Raw genomic sequence first — 25,060 nt, forward strand, 5'->3', positions numbered from 1 at the left:
CCACTGAATTGTACACTTTAAATGGGTGAGTTGTATATGTGAATTATATTGTAATATAATTCTGTTTTTTAAAAAAGTCAATAGGGAGGGGCAGAAAAGAGACACCAATTTTTCCTTATCTACGCATCCAGTGTGACATCAGAAAACTGTACTGATAACTGTCTCTGGGGAGGAGCATCAGAGGGAGGAAAGAAATTCACTTTCCATTGTATAACCTTTGAATTATTTAAATGTTTGCCATGTGCTATTTTTCAAGGTAAGTTAAAACATAATTTCAAAATAAAATAATGAAGTTACCAGAAAAGAGGGTACTTCATTGATTTATAAATTGGTTCATAAACAGCAAAGTTAATGAAAACACAGCTGAACTTGAGAGGTAGGGGTAGTGATCTCAAATAATATGAAAGGGAAAGGAGGACTCCAACATTAAATGTTATCATATTGGTACAATGTTAGGGGGTTAGTAAATGCAAGGATGGCCCTTGATCGCCAGAATCTTAAAAAATTTTGTGCAAGAAGACACTACAGAAATTATGTAGGTCAGTTACTTCGTGATGAAACCAAATTTCTCCATGAGAAAACTGAAGTCCAGGTAAGGCCAACTGAATGACCGTTCAGGGGCTCATAATTAATGCCATTGCCACACTAGAACCCCATTCCCTCAATCCTAGTAACTAACTACCTGTTAGACCATACCAGATAGCATCCTTCTCAACAGTCTGTGCAGTAAACAGAAAACTGCAATTTCAAGACCAAACTACCAGTCACTGAAATTTCAAAGGAATTTTATTGCTTATCTGTTAGGGTAGAAACAAAAATAAACTGCAAATAATCCCCATAAGTGGCCCTGAGGTCACTAGGATAGCAGAACTAAACCCTCTGACCATAACCCTTAAATATAAGAGTATTTCCCAATTTTCCAGAAACCTCTTGATTTGAGACATTTTCCCAGAAATCATGGCAGACAAACTGTGCAAGCTCACTTACCCGGAAAGCACTGCATGCTGCCCCAGACAGTCCACAGACATTGCAGTTGCCTGTGAGAGAGAACACAGATTCAGTTCTGCCAGCAAAGCCAGCTCAGGTTGGAGAAGACACGCAGGCAGTCACCTTTGGGTCTTACTCTTCCTATGACCCAAGTGGTCCCCAGCTGGCAGGTATCACTAGTTCTCTATAGGGGACACTTTTACCCGCTTCTAGTTCTAACCTAAATCTCACATTCACCTTCCACAATAGGGCAGTTGTCATCTGTCCCCCTCGACACCAGGACTACATACAACCAAGCTGGCGTATTCTAAATTGAGGAGACAAAAGTCCTGGAGCCCTTGGAGAACGTGACTAGCTCAGAGCAAACAGAGCTGTTAAGAGCCCTTTCTAAGCGAAACCTAACCTGAGACATCACGCACACTTACAAAGCACCTAAGCCTTTCCAAAGGGCATGGACTCCTCCTCCAAACCGAACAGCAATTGGTAATATTCAAACACCACCCCTGCTGAATCCACGGTCATGTTCTTGTTATTGAGATGCCCAGTTCCCACTTAATCTCAGATTTCTAGCACATTTTACTGGTTTCCATTTCCTAGGTCTCTCAATTCCTAGGGAGCACCATCTTTTCAGGATCCAATGCCAAGTTCCCAAAAGGCCACACTGAATCAAATGAATTTACATTCAGGCTGAAGCATGAGGCTTATTTTAACCGTGGCAGTTACGGCCCTAAATTCTCGTATTTGGACAAGTTCAAGTCCTACTGTGTTCTCAGGGTATTATCTGAAACAGTCCGTGCCACTGTTTGGTTATTAAAAGCTCTAAGTTCTTTCCAAGAGACTATCAAGAGAGAATCCATTTTGTACATTCTGCTACACTCACAAATCACAAACAGTAAACAGAAATTCTCTTCATCACTCTCGCTGGTCTTATTAGTGGGCTTCTCACACTCGTACACCCTCAAGAAACATGTCATAGGTAATAGTGGTGACACGAAGCCAGAATGCTCTCACTGGAGGCTGAAAAGTGATTATTATGCATCCTTCATTCCACTACAGTCGAGAGCAGAGAAAAGCCCAGCTGGAAAGGCAGGCAGTGAAAGGAGATGCCATTTCCAGAACACTTCAGTGCAATTTATAGACTAAAGGTATGAACAAGGGCAAAAGGGTACCTCCAACCAGGGGTGTACAATCTTTCTAGAGGGTGTGTGGTAGACAGAATCCTCAGGTGGCCCCAAGATTCTGAGCCCTTGGTGTACACACACATATTCTCCCCATTACTCAAACACTAATATAGGTCCTGCTGTGAAGGATTTTGTAGATGTAATTAAGGTCCCAAATCAATCAGCCTTAAGATAGAGAGATCTGAAATAATCCAAATATCCATCAGCAGATAAGCGGATAAACAAAACGTGGTATATACATACAATGGCATACATGTTTGAAAACATTATGCTAAGTGAAATAAGCCAGGCACAAAAGGACAAATATTGCAGGATTCCATTTATATGAGGTACCTAGAACAGGCAAATTCATAGAAACAAAGTAGAATAGAGGTGGCCAGGGGCTGGCGGTGGTGGAGAAGGGGGAGTTACTGTTTAATGAATATAGAGTTTCTGTCTGGGATGATGAAAAAGTTCTTGGGAGAGTGGGGGCAGATAGAGAGACCTAATCTCATCAGCCCTTTAAATCTAGGTCTAGAGGCCAGAGACAGAGGAAGTCAGAGATTTGAAGGGTGAGGGATTTAAGACGAGGGAGATTGTCTATTGCAAGGTGACAATAAGTAAAGGTGGAAGGACCTGAGAGAGGCTTCTAGGAGCTGAGAGTGACCCCTAAATGACAACCAGCAAGAAAATGGGGACCTCAGTCCTATAACCCCCAGGAACTAGATTCTGCCAACCACCTGAATGAGTTTGTTAGCAGATTGTTCCATAGTCGATCTGGCCTCCAGATGGGAGCACAGCTGACAGACGCCTGGATTTCAGCCTATGAGATGCTGAACAGAGAAACCAGCCACGCAGTGCCTGGACCTCTGACCTACAGAACTGTGAGCTAACAAAAACGGGTGTCAAGCTGCTAAGTTTGTGGTACACTGATAGAATACTAATAAAGGGTGATCTGGTAATAATATAAAAAAAGTTATGCTCTTTGACTCAGTAATTCCACCTCTGGAATCTATCCAAATACAGCAAAACCCTTATGTGCAGAGTTGCTTATCTGGTATTATCTTATTATCTACAAGTAAATTATGCATATCTATACAACAGAATATTCTGGAAGCATCAAAAAATGACATAGAAAAATGCAGAAGCCAAAACGGTAAATGGAGTATCATAACTCACCATATCACTTTATCAAAAATCAGAAGTTATTTTTAAATAGTAAAACAAAAAAAGACCTAACTGATGTTTCCTTACTCCTACCCCAGAAAAAAAAGAGGCCAACACTACATTTGTAAGAGCACATTAAGGAGGTTATGCTAGGCTGTCTCAAAGAGGGAAGGGAGAGAGGGAAGTGCTTTAAGTAGAGGAAGTGAAAATAACTTGACCAGAGTAAAAGCTGGCTCTTTGTAGGGGACAGAATTCCCCACAAGGCCTCACCACCCTCAATGCACCAGACGGGGGATGGCAGAGTGTGCTAAGTCTGGACATCAGGGGGTTAAGAACCATGGGATTCTTCTATGATCCCACTGCAAGACAGGAAGAGAGCCCCTATACTGAGAGAGAATTTCCCACCAGCCTGCAGGAAGGGACTTGCGGATTAAAGACAGCTTAGAGAAGTAAAGGAAAGTGGTATTTTAGACCCTACTATGGACTAAAATTTAAATCGGCTACTTATGCCTAAGAAAAACACTGAAGAAAGTATATCAAAATGTTCAAATGGTAATTGTTCCTAGGGGTCTTTTTATTTCACTCTTCTAAATGAGCCTACATTTTTGTGTTATTTATATATTTGCATTATTCTATAATAAAAAATGCTTTTTTTCAAAGGCATTCCAAGTCTCTTCTCTCTCTAATCCTCTCATCCCGGTCTAGGCGCTCAGTGCCTGTGCCCTGATCTATAGCAACAACCTCCAACAGTGTACCTTCCTCTCTCCCGTTCCTCTTCTAACACTAAACTTTCTGAAAATGGAGTCCTGATGACATCAATCCACCGCTCTAAAACCTTTTATTGGTTTTTCACTCTGAATAGAATCAAGCGGAAACCTCTCAGCCTTCAAACTCGTCCAAATCAGACGCTTACAGAACTTTTCAGTCTGACCTCCCACACTCTACCTGCTCAAACCATACCCATTCGCAGCACTCACCTTTCTCAAAGAAGGTCAGCAACTCTCCCAATTCCGATGAGATGCTTAAGTTCTTCCCTCGGCCTGCAAAGTCCTTCTCTCCTGCTCTGCTGTTGAACTTCTACTCATCTTTTAAGTCCCAAGACACACCTCCTCTAAGAGGCTCACCCGGAGGCCACCAAGGGGATTCCACCTTCTCTGCTCCTCTGTCCTAGGACTTGCCTTAACTTGCTTTGTAGGAGTTACTGCTGTACACATACATTTATCTTCTCCCTCTAGCTGGTGAGCCTCTGCAGGACAGGGTCTACTTCTTTTCTCCCAGAGAAAAGCACCCAATGAGCTGCTTTGTACATACAGATGCTCTGTGAACGTTTTCTGTTTAAAGACAGGTCAGAATCAAGGCAAAATCAGGGTCCTTCCAGCTCATACTGTGCTAAGGCGCTCCTTGACATTCCAAAGAATTTTTTGGTAGACTCTCTTCATTATTCCCCTTGACTATTTATCAGCCACGAATTCATCCACACTTCTAAAGTTCTTTCACTCCTTTAATGTCTCCTATGATAACAAACCTCGATAGTTCACTGCCTGCTGTGTGAAACTTTCTACTAGAATAGAGCAAGCTGATGATAAAAATTTGTGGACGTTACCCACACACTTTATAATGTAAAATTCCAAACACGTCTTCTTTCAACCTCTGTTGTTAGATACTGAACTGTCCTCTCCCACCTGTAGGAAAACAAACTTACTGTTCAGAACTGCTCTCTGTCAAAGAGACATCTTTAAACAGAAGAGAATAAAGCCCTTGTTTCTTCAACTGCAGGAAGGATGGTGGCTTTTGTGACACACTTTAGGAGTCATATGACCTTTATGAAATGAGACTACAATAGCATTGACAGTGATGTTTGATTCTTATTAGCCTGAAGAAAATATAATTAATAATTTGGATAAGATGGGCTGAGGCCTAATGAAAGATATCAGTTCCATGAGACCCTGTAAGCTTTCATGCACAAATTGCTGTTGTCCTTATTTAAAAAATCATTTCTTCATGAAGGCATTTGGCTTTACCAATCCAAAGAAAAAGACCACATTTTATTAAAAGGAAGAAAGAGTCTACATAGCATTTCTGCAGATGTAAAATGGAGTTTGTCCAGTACAGCAGAAAGGATGTGCATGGGCTCTGGGGTCAGAACGGGATTCAAAACCTCATCTACCACCTCTCAAGTGTACAGCAATAAAAAAATGATCCAGCAAAGGTTGTCATTGACCTCTCGCATTGTTGAAATTAGCAGATACCTGTTATTAGCTATTTTACTTGATCTTGTGGCAGGATCAGAACCACGTTAATGATCACTCCCTCCTTAAAACCTTTGGCTTCCATGACACGACTCTCTCCTGGGACTCCTCCAAACTTTGGACACCCCTTCCTAGTCTGTTCCTAATCATTTCTTCTTATCTCTGCCTCAGCTCAGGCTTTCATCAGTCCTCACCTGGACAGGGACACCTGCCTATCACCAGCCTTGCTCCCTCCACCCTCAGGGCTGCTGCTGGACCTCAGTCTGGTTACTCTCCTTGCTTGCTCATGCACCTCTAGTGGTTCCCCACAGCCTGCAGGATAAAGTACAACGCCCTTAGCATGACATTAAAGATCACCTAAGACCTCTCTTCTGCTCACTTATACAGACCATCTCATGTCTCTCACCTCCCAACCCCGTCCCGACACTCCAGCCATGACAAACTCTTTATAACGAATTTCTTCCAGCCCTCCAAACTCAGGCAGCCACTCTCTCACCTCTGTATCCTCACACCAGCTGCCTCCTCTGCCTGGAAGACACTTCTCTCCATTCTTCACTTGGCCAATTCCTTCTTGTTCTTCAGGATTCAGTTTAGGCTCTTCTAAGAAAGTTCTTCTGAACCGCCCCGTCTCGCACCCCCAGTATGAGTCAGCTGTGCTTCCACGGTACCCAAGGCTTATCTTTATATAGCACTTACGATACTTTACAACAATTCTCTATTTACCAATATGTCTCTTCCATTAGACGGCAATTCCTTAAGGGTAAAAATCAATTCACTAGCACAATGCTTGGCCCATGGTATGTACTCAATAAATGCTAGCTATTACGGACGATACAAGTCTTAAAAGCTTATGCTATACAAAAATTCATACACAAATGTTCATGGCAGCATTAGTCACAACAGCCAAAGTAGAAACAACCCATAAGTCCAACAAGTGATGAATGGATAAACAAAACGTGGAATAGCCATACAAGGGAATATAATTTGACCATAAAAAGGAATGAAGTTCCGATACATACTACAATATGGATGAGCCGTGAAAACAACTAAGTGAAAGAAGTTAATCACAAAGACCATAGATTACATAATTCCATTTCTATGAAACGTCCAGAATAGGCAAATCTAGAGAGAAAGTAGATTAGTGGTTGTTGCCTAAGGCTGGGGGAGTCAGGAGACCGGGGGGTGATGGCTAAAGGCACAAAAGAAACTTTGGGGTGATGAAAATGTTCTAAAAATGACTGTGGTGATGGTTGCACTCTGTGAATATACTAAAACGCATACCTTAAACAGGTGAATTGTATGATATGTGAATTACATCTCAAAACTGCTACTAAAAAAAGCTTATGCTGTAACATTTTCATCTGTTAAAAAACAACAGGTATGATATTTTACAATGGTCAAATAACATTGAATTTGGAGATGGACTGCTTTACAAATCCATTTTGGATTTACACTTAAATATTGGTACAAACACAATGGTTCTGTTAGAAAGTTGATCTTTCTGGGAAGGATGTGTAACACAGCTTCTTAGGACTACTTTTCTATCCTGATTCAATGCAAAGGAAAGCCTCTCTATAGACTAGCCTTCTGCCATCCGCAGAACAAAATCTAGGGTTTGTTTATTTGAAGGGAAAGAAATCAACTCTTTCTCTTTTGACCCCAGCTGAATTACAAAGAGCTACTCAAAAAAACCAAAATGCTTTGCCTGTTAATCCTGCCAAATGATGCAAAGTGGAAACATCCATCAATGCAAATTACAGCTAGCTCAGTTTCCCTAATATTGATGTGTCACACGCCTGAGCAAAGACTCTAATGTATGCATTATCAGATTTCATAGAATAAAACCCAAACTGAAACCCACTGATATAAAAAGGATCACACCACTTCAAATGACAAGATCCAATCTCTTTAAATTAGAGTCAGACCCTGCTGCCAAGGCTGCTTTTGAATGATCCTGGTCTAATGCTTACTACAGGTTATCTATCCGAGGTTCTGTTCACATGCTGAGTACAATGGGTGTTTCTCGGGAGGTCTCCCCCTTTAAAGTGAGAACATCCTCACTTCCCCACAAACTAAATAGGCATAAACTGGGCATCACTAGGAAAAGCACCTAAGCTTTCTGAGTCTCAGGTTCTTCATCTGTAAAATAAGAGGGTAGATGAGATGTCTTCTAAAGGTCCTCTCAGCTCCATGAGTCTATTTTGTCAGGCCAAGTTTGTTGCTTCCATAGGCAAGTTTTCTAATATGATCATAATAATTAACATGTATCAAGCACTTAATGTATGCTGACCACTGTGCTAAGTGCTCTGCATTGACTATCTCATTTAATCCTCACAGCAACTCTGCAAGGCAGTGTGCAGAAAAGATTTAACACAGCAGGCGTGAGACTGAGAACCTCAGACGCCTGCTTGCGAGGCTGGCTCTTGGCTGGGTCTGGGAACTTAGACTTGGGGAGTGCTCCCACAATTCCCTAACTGATAAAAGTGGCTCACCGTGCCTAAACTATGTACAAACGATGCGAGTTATGCTGAGCACCTGTTGCCCTTCTGGGAGTCTGGAATTTGGGTACTACCTAGAGGGTGCCTATGTGACCAGCCCCAAATAAAAGCTTTGGGCACTGAGTTTCTAACGAGCTTCCTTGTTAGACGACATTTCACATGTGTTGTTACAATTGGATGCTGGGGAATTAAGCATGTTCTGAGTGACTCCACGGTGAGAAGACTCTTGAAAGCCTGTGCCTGGTTTCCTCCAGACTTCGCCCTTTACCTTTGATTTTATTTTGTATCCCTTCACTGAAATAAATCATAACGGCAAATACAGCTGTGAATCCTCCTAGTGAAACTGGGAGTGGTCTGGGAAATCCTGCACACAAGCAGGTACTATTATCCTTGTTTTATGGATGAAGAAACTGAAGCTTAGAAAGGAAGTAACTTGCCCAAGATCTCACGGCAGATAGATGATGTTCAAACAACAAAATCGCCTAACAACCCATTTCTCAGAATGCATCCTCGTCATTAAGTGACGTGTATCTGTACTGGAACTGAACAATTAAGTAAGTGGATGGAAGACAGTAGGAGCCAGGTTTCTCCCTGTTGGAGTGGGAGGTTACTGATAAGCAAAGGACGGAGGCCACAATGATCCATGTGATAATGGATTAGAGTGGAAGACACAAGTGTGAACTCATGTTCAGCTTAATATTGATACAGATGATTACATATAGAAATATTTACAGGGGCCGGCCCCGTGGCCGAGTGGTTAAGTTCACGCGCTCCGCTTCAGCGGCCCAGGGTTCCGCCAGTTCGAATCCTGGGCGCAGACATGGCACCGCTCATAAAGCCATGCTTAGGCGGCATCCCACATGCCACAACTAGAAGGACCCACAACTGAAAATACACAACTAGGTACCAGGGGCTTTGGGAGAAAAAGGAAAAATAAAATCTTAAAAAAAAAAAGAAAAAAGAAATATTTACAGATATGTGTATATACATGGATTAGTATATATTTCCTTGCTCTGTCAGCTGAGAAGGCCTAGAGGCAATGACACTCCAATAGCAATGAGCACATCTAATGCCAGATCTTGCTTTCTAATATCATTCTCTCATAAAAGGAACCAGGGTTCCTTGGAAAAATGTCTAATTTTAGCACTGGGGCAGGAAACACACGAGATGAGAGTTGAGCATTTTGTAGTACCAGAAAGAAAGGAAGTATTATATATTAAAAAATAAAAATAAAAAACGATGGGGGTATGTCAAAGGAACAAAGGAATCACCTGAAACAGTTGCCAATGGTGAAAGCTTAAATAATTTGAGGAAGAAAATAAAGCAGTATTGAATTATAATCCAAAGTATAAAATAAATATCTATCTATGAGTTCATACAAATATAAGTAATTAAATAAATAAATAGATGGGGAAAAATAACTCCCACTCTTTAAGTATGGGCTGCATATAGACTCTAGCTTCCAAAGAGTATAGTATAGAAAGAGGGCAAAAAGAGTAAGTTTACGGTGGAGAAATCCGACAAACTCTATCTCGACTAGGTGATCAAGGTCAACATCAACAGTGATATGTCACGTTCATTGTATATACCCTTGATATGATGTGATGAGAATGGCACTTTATCTCTAGGGTCTTCCTCCTCAAAACCCATAATCCCAGACCAATCATGAGAAAGACATGAGACAAATCCAACTGAGGGACCATCTACAAAACACCTGCCCAGTACTCCTCAAAACTGTCAAAGTCATCAAAGACAAAATCTGAGACACTGTCACAGCCAATAGGAGCCTGAGGAGACATGACAACTAAATGTTAATATGGGATCCTGGATGGAATCCCAGAACAGAAAAAGGACATTAGGTAAAAACTTAGAAAATCTAAGTATAAATTTTGGTTAATATATCAATATTGATTCATTAATTGTGGAAAATGTACCACACTAGTGTAAGATGTTATTAATTGGGGAAACTGAGTGTAAAGTATATGAAAACTCTCTATACTATCATCCCCATTTTCTGTAAATCTACAACTATTCTAAAATACAAATTTATTTTAACAACCATGAAAACCTAAGTACTTTTTTTCCTAATTCCTGTTAATATTGTTAATCAGTATAATTGATTTTCAAAATTTACTCACTCAACAAATATTTGTTGAGTGCTGTTGCATACCAAGCACTAGTCTAGGCACTAGGGAGACAGAAGACAAGACAAAATCTCCACCCTCAGGGACCTTACCCTGTAGTAGGGGAAGAAAGATGAAAACAGTGAGTGAGGGGGAAAGTGATGCAAGATGTGATGTGAGAAGTAGGCAGATGCCAACACACAAAGCAGTCCAAAATAAGGAATTTATATTCTATTCTAATTGGAAGCCACTGAAGGATTTTCATCAGAGGGATATGAATGAATTTATGTTTTAAAAAATCACCTTAAGGGCAGGCCCTGTGGCCGCGTGGTTAAATTCGCAGGCTCTACCTCAGCGGCCCAGGGTTTCACTGGTTCAGATCCTAGGCGTGGACATGGCACCACTCGTCAGGCCATGCTGAGGTGGCATCACACATGCCACAACTAGAAGGACCCACAACTAAAATATGCAACTATGTACTGGGGGGATTGGGGAGAAAAAGCAAAAAATAAAAATAAAAAAAGAAGATTGGCAACAGTTGTTAGCTCAGGTGCCAATCTTTAAAAAAAAAACAGAAGCTCTTAAAAAAAAAAATCACCTTGATATTTATCACAGCTTTAATCGTAATCACCAAAAACTGGAAACAACCTAAATATCCATAAACAGGTGAATGGATACGCAAATTGTAGTCTATCCATACTTTGGAATACTACTGGGCAATAAAAAGAAACGGACTAACTGGAATGTTCAACAACACGAATGAGTCTCAAAAGTAGTGCGAGAGGCCAGACTCAAATGGTCACACACTGTATATTCCATTTCTTACAGAAATCACATCAGCAGCTGCCAGGGGTTGAGGGTAAGGAAAGAAGACTGGCTACATGAGCAAACTTTCTGGAGTGATGGAAATGTTGTATATCTTAATTGTGGTGGTAGTTACAGGACCACATACATTTGTCAAAACTCATTCAATTGTACACTTAAAGAGGTGAATTTTGGGGGGCCGGCCCCATTGCCGAGTGGTTAAGTTTGTGCGCTCTGCTTTGGCAGCCCAGGGTTTCTCCAGTTCGGATCCTGGGTGTAGACATGGCACCACTCATCAGGCCGTGCTGAGGTAGTGTCCCACATGCCACAATTAGAAGGACACATAACTAAAAATATACAACTATGTACTCAGGGGCTTTGGGGAGAAAAAGGAAAAATAAAATCTTTAAAAACATAAAAACAAAAAAAGAGGTGAATTTTATTGTACATTAATTATTCCTCAATAAACCTAGATTAAAAAAATCACTCTGTGTGGAGGATGGATTGGAAAGGGGCAAGAAGCTGGGGTACAGGGAGAGTGGTCCCAGGGTATGTCCAGCTACTTCGGACATATTGAGTTTGAGATATCTCACAGACGCCAAAGTGGAGACATTAGGAAGATAGCTGCTATGAGTCCACAGTTCCTATCTTCATCAGAATAGTCCCACTCTGTTATATTTTTGCACTTACTGTTGAGTTAGACTTGTTAACTGCACATTCCGCCATCTTACCTCTCTTTGAGAATGGAAACTATTTAACCTCCACTGCACTTTCCAATATGGACCATAGTCACCACCCATAAGTAGCTATTTAGGTAGCAATTAATTAAAATTTAATTAAACTAAAAATACAGTATCTCGATTGCACTAGCCCCATTTCGAGTGTTCAACGGCCATATTTCCATCATTGCAGAAAATTCTACTGGATGGTGCTGCTCTAGAAGAGAGATGCTCTACAAGAGCATCTCTAAGTTTTTGTACAGTGTCAACACTCACTGATTCCAAGGACCTCTTCAGAGCAGTTCCCAAGCAGCACAGGTTCTTCACTATTAATCAGTGACAGTAACATCTCAAGGCATCGTTTTAAAAGTAAATCATGCTTGCATAAACTGTAAAAAAGAGTTTCGCCTTTCAGGCTAGGGTTTTTCTCTGAAAAATCTAAAAGCTTTAATTTTTTTAAATGATTTTTAAAAGGGGCAGGGTGTTTTCAAAAGTTTATTTCAGAAAGACAATATGAGGAGTTTTAACTTTTTCTTTCTACATTAATAAAATCAATAACAAAATGGGTTCGCATGCCCCCCAGTTACCACCAGAATCAACGACAAAACCATGCTAATTCACACTAAAATGTACCCTACCAAGTGAACAGAAAAATCAGAAAGAAAAACAGAAACTCCTGCAAGGCAGTTAAACTACCCAATTTACTTTCTTCTCTTCCTAAGACAACCGCTGTTGAGGTTTAATTATTTTGAAACTACTTCATAGCATCCTAATATATGTGTCAGCACCCTCTCTGCAGGTCCCTTCAATTATATCTCTATAGTGAAGTAGAGGTGAGAGTGCCCGGGATTCTGTGAGAATTAAAGGGTTTGTAGATTAGTAGCTTTCAAATTAGCAGGCTCAGAGGTACGAGACATGATTCTGTTCTTAGTCCCCAGTGAAAGCAATTAACAAGAAGGGTAAGACGAGGATGGTTCTTTTCCCCTAGGAGTCTGGCACCTCCCTTGGGAAAGGAGGCCTCCTAGAGACACCGTGCTGACAGTGCAAAGTGTTTTCGGATCCTTTAATCTAAATGCTGCTACTCAAATTCCCCATGGGGGCTATGTATCAGGGGGCACCATAAAGCAAACTGGTGGGTGGCTCCTCCACTCATTAATCTTTATGGCAAAAGACAGGATGGGGTTTTAAAAAGAAGAAACCACATCACCTCCCTGTGGTAATCCACATTTCCCTTCAGTATAACTCACCTGAGTGCTGACACAGTGCCTGGCACAGTGTGCACCTGGCAGGAGCTCAATATATCCTTATTGAATAAATGAGTGAATGAAAGCCTGGCACACAGAAGGTGCAGTCATGCATTGCTTAACAATGGGGATATGTTCTGAGAAATACGTCATTAGGCAATTTTGTAGTTGTGCAAACATCATAGGTATACGGAAGGGAAATAAAATTTGCCACCCTAAAATGTTTCTCCTTGAAACCAGCTGAGAGTTAGCCATTGATGATTAAGTAGCTAGGAGCTAAAGTTTTTTTTCTTTTTGCAACTACTGATTATCTCTTTTAGCTGTTTAACCTACGCACTGTTAACTGTGCTGTTTAGGCAATATGCTACCTGACTCCCACTAGGCTCCTATAGATAACATCTCCCTGGAGTCTGGGTCACTATGATAATGAGTGTGTGAGCTGTTTTTCAGGAATTAGAACCCCTTTGTCCACTCCAGGCCAGTTGAGATCACCAACTCATCAAGTGGGCCCATGCAGATGTCCAATAGGTGACCTTTTGATGTCAAGAGGCTAAAAACTCCACCCTCAGATCATGCCAACGCCACAACTTTGTGAACAAGCGTCCTATGAAGACGCATGGAGTCTGATCACACTTGCGCAGATCGTCAATGACCTCACCTCTCCTCACCTCCAATCATCTATCTCCACACTGCAGACCACCTTGCCCCCCATCCCATAAATATCCCTGAGTCCCTATTTTTGGGGAAGTGGATTTGAGACTCATGCTCTCGCTTCCTTGCATGGCTGCCTTGTGATTAAAAGCTCTCTCTGCTGCAATCTCGTCATCTTGGTGTTTAGCTTTCCTGGCAGCAGGCAAAAATGAAGCTGGACTGGTAACACCTTTAACATGAAGATTATTTTAGGCTGATTTTTTTTTTTTTTTTGAGGAAGATTAGCCCTGAGCTAACATCCACCAATCCTCCCCTTTTTGCTGAGGCCCCAGGCTGATTCTTTTAAACAGGCCTTCTGTCCCCTTCTCCTTCTCTTCTCCCTCTGGTATATCTATAATCCTTATCTTGCATCTCCTAATTGAGTCGGATAATTCTCGGAGAGTTTCTTCATTTCTTTTTAGTCTTAGTTCTCTCTCCTCCTCTGTCTGCAGCCTTTCTATAGTCCTATCCTCCAAATTGCTAATTCTGTCCTCCATATTATCGACTCTACTGTTCAGAGAGTCCAGATTTTTCTTAATCTCCTCCATTGTGTTCTTCATCTCCAGTATTTTAATTGGTTCTTCTTTATAGTGTCAAGCTCTTTTGTGACATAACTCCTGAACTCATTGAGTTGTCTATCTGAATTCTCTTTTAACTCGTTGAGTTTTTTAATAATGGCAGTTTTGAAATCGTCATTTAGGTTATAGATTTCATTGTTTTTGGGTTTGTTTTCTGGGTGCTTATCATTTTCCTTCTGTTCTGGAGATTTAATATATTTTTTCATACTGCTTGATGGCGTGGATTTGTGCCTCCACATAGAGATAGAGTTTAGTCACTGTTTCCACTTGTTGCGACTGGTGTGTGTGTGGGGGGCAGCTGTTTAGACTGCACCAACCAGGAACCCTGTCAGCTGTTAGTGACTGGACCTGGACCCCTCCTCGTAGTCACAGTGGTCCTGTGGGGTCCCTCATCGGTTGTGGGGGCAATTGCAAGGGGACCTCAGGCTGCTGGTGCCTACTGTTGCAGCCCACTTAGACGCACTCCCTCCTTGTGGTCTGCAGTGGTGTTATGGGTTTTCCCAGCAGCTGGGAGCAGGATGACCTATAATCGCAGCTTTGTCACTGACAGAGCCCACAAGATCACACTTGTCCACTATAGGTCCCAGCAGAGCTATGGGTATCTTCTGCAGTCTGTTATTAGCTCACCTAGCTGTGCTACTTTTGCCCCAGGGTCTTCCCGCCTTGCAATTGCCAGTCGGGACCTCTCCACTAGTGCTGTGCAGAGGCGTTTGCTGAGGCTGCTGTAGGAACCTGCAGTTCCCCCTTGGGCCACGGAGCCGTTTCACCAGAGCTCCACTCCCAGGCTGATTCTTTTTAAGAAACAAAAGACTCAAAAAGTTTTTCTTGGGGTCAGGCTGCTTGCGTAGCGGTTAGGTTCTCATGTTCTGCTTTGGTGACCTGGGATTCACAGGTTCGGATCCCAGGCACATACCTACACACCGTTCATCAAGCCATGCTGTGATGGCATCCCACACACAAGGTAGAGGAAGACTGGCACAGATGTTAGCTCAGGGACCATATTCCTCACAAAAAAAAAGAAGAAAGTTTTTCTTGTTACCTCCCCCTTACCTGCCTAAAAGAATCAGATAAAAAAAAACATATCTCCAGGGGGCTGGCCCAGTGGCGCAGCGGTTAAGTTTGCCCATTCCACTTCGGCAGCCTGGGGTTTGCCGGTTCAGATCCCAGGTGCAGACATGGCACCGCTTAGCAAGCCAGCTGTGGCAGGCGTTCCACATATAGGAAAAAGGTAGAGGAAGATGGGCACAGATGTTAGCTCAGGGCCAGTCTTCCTCAGCAAAAAGAGGAGGATTGGCAGCAGATGTTAGCTCAGGGCTAATCTTCCTCAAAAAAAAAAAAAAAACACGCAAAAATCTGTCTCCAGATGTGAGCTATCACCTTAGCATAACATGAAGTAGGTGGTGGGCAGAGAGGAACCTAGAGAAGCCTGTTTGTTGGGCTCCCTCTGTGTTCTTCTGTTTCTGTGTGGCCAAACACTTGCTTTCCAAATATTTTCTCCTTTTCACCTACCTGTGAATTGCTTTCCTTCCATTTGAAATTCCCAACTCTCCCCACTCCCAACATCTTCTTTTTTGTCTCTAGCAGAGGATGGTATTTAAGGTGAGGGCTTCAGGCATTTTGGTAAGTTACTTGGTTACCCCGAGTTCCTCCCATGTATACGTTAGTAAACTTCTGTTTTTCTCCTGCTCATCTGTCTCATGTCAATTCAGTTCTTAGACCAGCCAGCAGAGCCTAGAAGAGTAGAGGAAAACTTCTTCCCCTAAAGTACTTAACACAAACCTAGATGGTACAGCCTTTTACACACCGAGACTATATGGAATAAATCCTATGGGACGACCATCATATACGCAGTCTGTTGTTGACTGAAACATCATTATGTGGCACATGACTGTGTTCCATAAATATTTGTTGAATAAATGAAGAGAATCAGACAATCACCAAGACCCTGTCCTAGGTGCTGGAGAAGGGGGGACACAATATTTACTGCGGAACATCTGTATAACAGATTCATACAGTATGAAGCAAGGTAGTGTAATGAGCCCAACAAGGGCTCTGGCGCCAGACGCTGTGTTCAAATGCCAATGCAGCCACATAATGGGAGGCCCTGGTCAAGTCACTTGGGATCAGCCAAACTGAGATCAGCTTCCTTGTTTGGGAAAAAAAGGATAACATCTACTTATCTTGTATGGTTCTTTCATGAATTAGAAAAATAAAATTTAGATAAATCACTTAGCACAAGGCCTGGCATATGGAAGATACAAAACGGAAAAATGGTAAAAGCCCCTAGTAAAAGTGTTAACGTTCCCTCAGGCTTTCTACGTGCCCCTCACTGTACCACACAATCCAAACGTATGACTTCATAAAATTCTCACGCCAACCCTATGAGGTAGGTACGATTCGCACCTTCTACATGTAAGAAAAGGGATGCGCAGAGCGTGATTACAGGCTACGGGGCTGAGCTGGGATTCGAACCCAGGCAATACGTACAGTGCACACTCCTATTTCACTATACGGTATTTTCCAGTATTCTAGCATCAACAACCACTTCAAAGCTTAGGCGCTGAAACACGCACTTTGCATGAAATTGTTTTATCGAATCCACCCCAAAATCCTGTGAGGCAGGATGAAGTCCACACAGCTGAGGCTCAGAGAAGTTCTGCGACTTGCCCCAAGCGCAGCCCCTGGCCTCGGGGAGCAAATACCCCCTCGGTCACCCCGCTGGCCGTGGAAAGCCTCCCCTCGGCAGTCACTCGCGCGGAGTCTCTGCGCTTCAGTGCCCCAAGGCAGACCCCACTCAGCGTACCTCCGCGGGGAGCCCCAAAACTCCGTCCGTGCCCGCCCCAACTGCCCCCAACGGTCATCAAGGCTCCACTTGCCCACTCGAGTCTGACAGCTCCAGGTCACCCCCTCTCCCGCCTCCCCAACACGGGCTGGGGGGTCGCCCTGCCAAACCCGCAACAAACCCGGCAGCGTGGGGGAGGGGAAAGCGGAGGGCGCATGCCCAGAAGGCTCCATTTGGCCCCCAGCTCACCTGGGAGTCGCGGAACTCCACTACCACGTTCTCGCTGCTCCATCGCGCTGCCATCTGCCGCGCCCCGCCGCCCGGGCCCTAAGACGGCACCTTCCCACCCCCGACACCCAGTTCCCAGGCTCGGTGAGCCCCACGCAGCCCGCGTCAGATCGGCCACGCCCCGTGCCCCGCTTCCGCCTGACCGCAAACCATTGGCTGACCCAAACACCGACTCCGCCCCCTCTTCCCAGTTCTTCCAATTGTGGCAGGGCTCCTGCCCCCAAAACAGTCACGCCCCCTTCACCTCCGTCACTCGGCTTGAGTCACCCAAGCTCCTCAAGGCTGCCGACACACGCCCCAAGCCGCAAGCTCTGCCGGGAGTTGTAGTCCATGGTTGAGCAGCGCGTGGGTAAGCCAGGAAGAGCTCGCGAGTCAGGATTTGGCCCAGGGGAGGTGCCTGTTGTCCTCCCTGTGTCCTCGCTGGTGTCCCTGTCAAGGTCTAGGCCGTCTACAAACCAAAACCCACATTCGTGTACACCAAACGTTACCTCTTTCCCTGAGGCCTGCCATAAAAGCATTGAAAAGTCTGAATGCGCCATTTATAGTTTCATACAGTACAGCAGCACCTGCCAAAGTGTCCAGAAACCCCAGGGGGCTCCACCACCCTTTCAGAAGGGTCTCCGAAGGCAACAATTTTCATAATCCTACTAAGAAGTTATTTGCCTTTTTCACTTTCTCTCACCAGCATGCGGTAGAGTTTTCCAGAGGCTTCATGGTATATATTGTAACAAATTGAACATAGAAGCAGGTGTGAGAATCCAGCAGTTTTCTATTAAGCTAGACATTAAAGAGATTTGCCACTCTTCCTACTAAAATTTTTTGTTTTGGAAAATATAGTTATTTGCCATTTACAAGATGTGTTATTGTTAATGTGCATTGATGTTTAAATGAAATAACTAAGAAATACTTTTTTAAATTCTCAGTTTTGATTTCTAAGTAACTATTGATAGTAACTACTATCAGTAGATATAACCCACATAAAAGTTTCTGGAGGGTCTTCAATAATTTTTAAGAGTGTAAAGCCCTGTTTGAGGAAAGCATCCTAGGAGCTTCTTTGAAAAACAAAGGTTTGTGAGAGAGGCACTAACATTCTGCTTCTGGACTGTTTTCTGACCTTTTCAATCTACAGATCCTGGAGTTGAGCTACAACATCCAACTGGATTTCCGGCCTCCAGCCAGCCCTGCTCTCTTTGGACTAGCCAGCCCCACCCTTCAAATTGACCACCATGAGCCAATTCCTTAATCCATCCTGTTGCCACTGTTTCTCCTGACTAATAGGGATTTCATACAATTCAGTGATTTCTTTTTTTTTTTTTCGTATGCTGACAAAAAGACTCCTTAGTTTGTCTGAAGTTTGAAGTCCAGGGGAGATCTGTCAGCAACCAAGGACCTCAGTTAGTCCTGAAAAGATTTTTCCCAAAGTTTTACATGTGTCTTCCTGTCCCTCTAGCATTTACTTGTGACACTAAATGTAAATGTATATAGGCCAGTTTTACCACCCCTAGATTCTCTAATTGTTTAATATATTCTATAATGTCTAATATAGCACAATTTTGAAATAATCCATCCATTTATCTTTACATTTCAAAAATTTGGTCATAAGACCAGCATATACTTAAGCAATTTAATGATGAAATTTAATAAAAGTACAATAAAATGTGAAAACTGCCTACCCTCTCCCCCCAAAAAAGAGTGTAAAAGGGTCCTGAGATCAAAAAGTTTGAGAACCACTTTGCTAGCATGGTGAGTAGGGATTAAGTTCTCTCCTTCGGTCACAACCTCTCAAATCTTGGCTTAACTGGCTTAGTCTCAGTTTCTTTATAGAAAAGGGAAATGACCTACTTAGTTTGCTTGTTGTAAGGAATGAAGCACAGGGCCTGGAATGTAGTCAATATTCAAGTGCAAACCATTTTTATTGTTGTTAATGTTACTACTGTTTCTAGGTAAGAATCATTGCATGAGTAGAGAGAAGAAGGTTTCCCTTCCCTCCTGGAATGCTGGATGTAATGGAGAAGACAGACTTGTCAACAGGTTGGAGTGACCAACTGGTCCCAGGAAATCCTTCAGTCCACACAAACCGGGACACTTGGTCACTGTACAACAGGTATACACTTGGCAGAATGAATTGCGTTTTTAAAAGACTTGCAAGCAATGTGCCAGGAGAGGACAGACTAAATGGGGGACCTGACATGGCATCCTGAGAACGTGATATTTGAGCTTTTACTAATAATATTAGGATTTTGATAGAGTACACTATGAAAAAAATACTTCAGTATTAAAAGTGGGATCAAAGACCCCGAAGTGTGAAGAGCAGGATGCATTCCAAAGACATGAAGCAGTTTCCCAACTACTACTCATGGCTCTGTGCTTCTTTCTTTCTTTCGAAATACATAGCACAATTTGTAATTCCATTTTTATTTGTTTATTTAATTATCAAGCTTCAGGAGGACAGGGACCGAGTCTGTTTTATTCGGCCCTGCATGGTGACTGCACATACAAGGTGCTCCATGAATACTTGTCCAGCGAATGAATGAGGAAAGCATATGAAGTCATGCCCTGCAGAGTGCTGTTGAGGTCAAAAGGATGCCTTTGGTGAAACCAAAAGTAATTTTGGTAACTGTTCAAGGTCTTCACTTATAATTCTTTATACCCAGAAGGAAATACAGAGTCACCATTCTCCTTAAAATCCCCTTGCTTTCTTTCCCATCCACCTGTCAGTGATTCGCACACACTGCAGCCCTTAAAGAACTCTTCCAGTCCTGGCGTCCACCCTCCTGTATTGGCCTTTCTTCCTGCCTCCTAGTTTCCTCCCAATTCTCTGTCACAAAAGGCCACTGCTCTGGAGAGAAAAGCCTGAGCTAAGAGGGCCAGGAAGAGGAAAAACTGCAAGCCAGGCCCAAGGGCAGGGAGAAGGAAAGATAAAGAATACTTTCTAGACAGGCTCATGGAATAAATGAATTAATTAATTCATCTGAACACACCATGTACTTGTTTATCTTCCTATTACCTAGGATGTAGTAGGTACTCAATAAATGTCCCCTGAATGAGTGGTTAGCAAATAGTCAGGTATGGCTGTAACTTAGGGTGTATGGCAGGATGGAGCAAGAATTACGGCTAGAAAAGTTGGAATGGGCTACTTAGGAAGGGCCCTATGTAGGCATTTGAATTTTATTTTTGGTATAGAGATATAGAGATAGATACTCCAAAGCTCTCTACCTCTCTGTCTATATATAGTTTGGTAATCTGTTTCCCACTTAAACTGGTAGGATTGCCCTTGCTTGATCATTTCTGCAACTCTCCCTCACTCCCACCTCTTGAGTTCATATTTGTCTAGTTCTCAAAATCGGCTTGTCATGGTTCATAGGCACAGAAAGTACTTTGGGTTTCGAGTCCGTGGTGTTCTCAGTGCTCTCAATGTTTTCCTTCTCAAATATGAAAAAGGCCTGGTAAAATTTTTGAGAGAGGGAGCATGGGCACCTTTCAAACTGCCTCCTCAGGGCATTCCTTTCCATCTCCCACCCACGCTGTCATCATAAAAGAGTGGGGACTCTGGAGCTAAATCTAGAGGTCTGTGGCTGCTTCTTCATTGCTGTGTGCCTCTGAGATTCACACACAAATGTTCTGTCTGAATCAGAGACTGGGGACTGGTGGGGTCCCTTTTCAAGTAGACCTCAACTTGCTGACCAGGCCAAAGGGCCCTTATCACCAATGTCTTTTCAGAAGGTCACTTGCTAGCCAAGCCACAGGAAGGCAGGGTACGTGGCCAACCCAGAAATCCAGGGCTTTGGCTGGCTCTTATCAGCCACTAGCCTTGCAAGTTTGAACACGATCCTTTATCTTTCTAGTCCTCTGTTTCCTCTTCTGCAGAACGTGGAGTTAGCTGACCCCTCAGTCTCTTTACATCTGGTAATCTTGGAGTCCTGCCCTGACCCCCACTAGTAATTTCCCTCTCTTCATCAATCAACAAAAATTTTGGACATGCCCACATGCTCAGTTTCCTTGCTGTGTCCATTTGGTTGTCCATTACCCTGTGTTCTCTGTTTAAGTTTCCTCTTTTCAAGCAAAACAATAAAAATATAAAGAGCTCTGAGAGGTCTGGGAGGAAGTTTCTTAATGGGAGACACATGTCCACCCCCAGAGGAGGTGCTGGGGGGGCTCCCTCCAAAGCCTCAGGGAGCCCTCCCCTCCCTCTGGCTCATGGAAACAGAGAGGAGGCCATGAGTTTCCCAAGGCGCCCCAGGAGTAGACCCTAACAAGCCATTTCCCCCATTTTCTGAAGCCTTCAAGTCTCAGACATATATTCTTCTGGCGACGTTTAAAACTGGGGCTTTGCAGCGTTGTTATGCACTCGCATCTGCCCGCTTCCACGACACCGAGTTTATCAGCTCTTTCTCCTGACTGCTCTGGTAGATGGGTTATGGTTTCTTAACCCTGTTTCACAGCTGAAAGAGGGCCAGGAAGCAGCAGTTCACCCAGGGTCAGTGAGAACATGAAGATAAACCAACAGAGTCCCAAATCTAGCTGGGGCCATTTCTGCATCTGATACCTTTGCATTGAGAGCATCCAAAATGACTTGACATCTCCCCAGATCCATTGACTCTAAACCAAGAACCCACAGGAGAAACTTGGAGCAAAACACATACTGGACTCTTGATGCAACAAATGACAAAATGAAACTGATCTGAGGCTTCAGGTCTCCGTGGACGCCTGTTGCTAGCCATGAGTCACTCTCTCTAAGATGTAAAGTGTAGAATTAAGCTATTGAATGAAGAACTTTCCCTGTTCTGTATTTTAATATTTTCATTTCAGAGGGAAAATTGTCATTTGAATAAGTGCACAAGGAGATAACAAGGGCATTGCCTGAGAAAGGTTGCTACTCAGGGTCCCACAGAGCATCTAAGCTTAGTGTCATCACATTGCAGAGAATACAAGCTTCACATTTGCAGTTCAGGCTTTCAGCTGTTCAGTGGTGCCAGATGTGAGAGAGACTGCCTTACGATAACCATTAGGCTGGAATATAACACTTAAGGTCAAATTATTAATTTACAAAAAGAAATATAGCTGTTAAGCAGATCTAATCTTTTTCAACCATTGGAAAGCATACAGAGAAAATTAAATCATCATCCAAAGATTTCTTGTTTTTCTTTTGGTGAGGAAGATTGGCCCTGAGCTAACATCTGTTGCCAATCTTCCTCTTTTTGCTTGAAGAAGACTGCTGTCCCTGAGCTAACATCTGTGCCAATCTTCCTCTAGTTTGTATGTGGGATGCTGCCACAGCATGGCTTGATGAGCAGTGTGTCGGTCCACACCTGAGATCTGAACCTGTGAACCCCAGACAGCCAAAGTGGAGCGCACAAACTTAACCACTACACTGCCAGTCTGGTCCCCCAAAGATTTCTTATTTATTTATTTATTATTTTTTTAATTGAGATGCATAATAGTTTACATCATTGTGAATCTTTGTTTTTTTGAAGTAATTTTATTGGGATTATAATGGTTTATAACTGTGTAATTTGGGGTGTACATTATTGTTTATCAATTCCTGAATACACTTCATCGTGCTCACCCCCAGCAGTCTAATTTTTATCCATCACCTACATATGTGCCCCTTTGTCCCTTTTGCCCACACCCCAACCCCTTTGCCCTCTGGTAACCACTAATCTGTTCTCTTTATCCATGTATTTGTTATCTTCCACATGTGAGTGAAATCATGCGGTATTTGTCTTTCTCTGCCTGGCTTATTTTGCTTAACATCATACCCTCGAATTTCATCCATGTTGTTGCCAACGGGACGATCCCCAAAGATTTCTTGATGAGCATCTTCACTGTAAAGCTTAGAAGTCCAGCTCTGCTCCTACTAGCTGTGTGACTTTTTAGTGCTCATGTGGGATACACTTTATGTATACCTCTCTCTCTCTATCTCTCTATAAATTTACATGGCTCAAACACTAAAATACAAAAAGGTATATAATGAAGTGAAATATTTCTCATCCATCCTGTCACCCAACTCTCCAGTTCCTACTGCCCACCCCCCAGGGTACTACCTTATATCATTTCTTGTTTCCATCTAGTATCTTTATGAATATATAAGATGAGAAATATATGGATATGGTCCATGCTCCCTACCATGGCTCACAGGATGCTCTTGTCTGACTCTGAGGACCAGCTTCATCCTTGGCTCCTACCTCCTCTAATTGCAGCTCTGCTGCATCTTTCAGTTCCTTGAAGATGTCATGTTCTCTAGGCCTTCGAACATTCAAACATGCTGTTCCCTTTGCTTGGAACATTCTTCTCTTCCTAAAACACAGTTCTCTTCCCTACCCCATTCCCTGGCTAATCTCCCATTCACCTTTTAGGTCTTGGCTTGGAATCACTGTGTTTGTGCCTGTCTCCTTCCCTCAGCACTGTGCTTTTTTCACTCTCATAGCCCTTAGTTATTCATTCATTCATTTGAAAATATTTATTGAGTGCCAGCTGCACGCCAGGCACTGTTCTAGACTTATCATGCTGTATCGTCACTGCCTGCTTCAATACTTCATATATATATTCACATACCATAAAATTGCACTGTAATTCCCATACCATAAAATTCATCCGTTCAAGTGTATAATTCAGTGGTTTTTAGTATATTCACAAGGTTGCGAAATCATCACCATTATCTAATTCCAGAACATTTTCATCACTCCAAAAGGAAACCAATTAGCAGCCACTCTCCATTCTTCCCTCCCTCTAGGCCCTGGCAACCATTAATCTTTCCATCTCAATGGATCTGCCTATTCTGGACATTTCGTATAAGTGGAATCATACAATATGTGGTCTTTCGTGATTGGCTTCTTTTACTTAGTATAATATTTTCAAGGTTCATCCACGTTGTAGCATGTGTCAGCGCTTTATTTCTCTTTATGGCTGAACAACAGTCCATTGTATGCATATACCACATTTGCTTTATCCTTTCATCAGTTGATGGACATTTGGGTTGTTTCTACTTTTACCTATTTCAACTAATGCTGCTATGAACATTCATGTACAAGTTTTTCTGTTTTTACATATGTTTTCATTTCTTTTGGAAATACACATAGAAGTAGAATTGCTGGGTCATATGATAACTCTTATGTTTAATCTCTTTGAGGAACTGCCAGACTGTTTTCCAAAGCAGCTGTACCATTTTACATTCCCATCAACAAGGTGTGAGGGTTCCAATTTTGGCACATCTCACCAACACTTCTTATTGTCCTCTTTGATTACAGCCATCTTAGTGGGTGTGAAATGCTTCTTCTGCATTTCTATGAGAACAAGGACTCTGTCTGTCTTGCTCATCACTGTATCCCAGAACCTAGTGCAGTGCCCCACTCTTATGAGACATTCATGTTTTGTTCAACACTAAAAAAGTGTTGAATGAATAGTTAAATCAAAAGCTATTACATGGTTACAATACTATTGTGTATTTATCTCACCAACAGAAATCTCTCAAGAGAGCTAGCATCCTTTTTTCTGTACAGTACTGAACTACCCCTCTTCTGTTACCATCGTCTCTCTTTAGGGAGGTCATTGGGTTAAATGTAAGCTTTCTTGTTTTTCTTCAGATCACTCATTTGGATCTTAGATGTGCACAAATTCCTCATTTAGCCACTAAAGATAATTTCTTGGGTATTGGAACACTTTGTTTTTTCCTATGTTCATTTCTCACACTGAACGCTCAGCTCCTGTCTGCAGGGCCTTTTGCTCACCCCCAAGCACTCCATGCTTGCAAATAGCTTTCCTCCTGTTTCTT

The 25,060-nt window shown here is 42.6% G+C and overlaps 1 protein-coding gene across 7 annotated transcripts in view; it reads right to left on the bottom strand.

Moving 5' to 3' along the window:
• The window catches only part of WDR59 (WD repeat domain 59), an 83,159-nt gene extending 65,707 nt beyond the window's left edge, over positions 1 to 17,452 (bottom strand). For 5 of the 7 annotated variants that reach the window (XR_011436905.1, XR_011436906.1, XR_011436904.1 and 2 more), the window contains exons 1-2: positions 17,251 to 17,425; positions 988 to 1,037 (exon numbers count right to left, since the gene is read on the bottom strand). Coding sequence is in view for 3 of the 7 variants with exons in the window: in XM_070262071.1 (XP_070118172.1) it covers positions 988 to 1,037; positions 17,251 to 17,304 (104 nt within the window). In the remaining 4 variants the exon portion in view is untranslated. Of the gene's footprint in view, positions 1 to 987; positions 1,038 to 17,250 lie in introns of all 7 variants that reach the window. The other 2 variants (XM_005608430.4, XM_005608431.4) reach the window with 2 other exon arrangements.
• Positions 17,453 to 25,060: the final 7,608 nt, after the last annotated feature.

Source organism: Equus caballus, chromosome 3 (genome assembly GCF_041296265.1).
Source record: "Equus caballus isolate H_3958 breed thoroughbred chromosome 3, TB-T2T, whole genome shotgun sequence".
Classification (NCBI taxonomy): domain Eukaryota; kingdom Metazoa; phylum Chordata; class Mammalia; order Perissodactyla; family Equidae; genus Equus; species Equus caballus.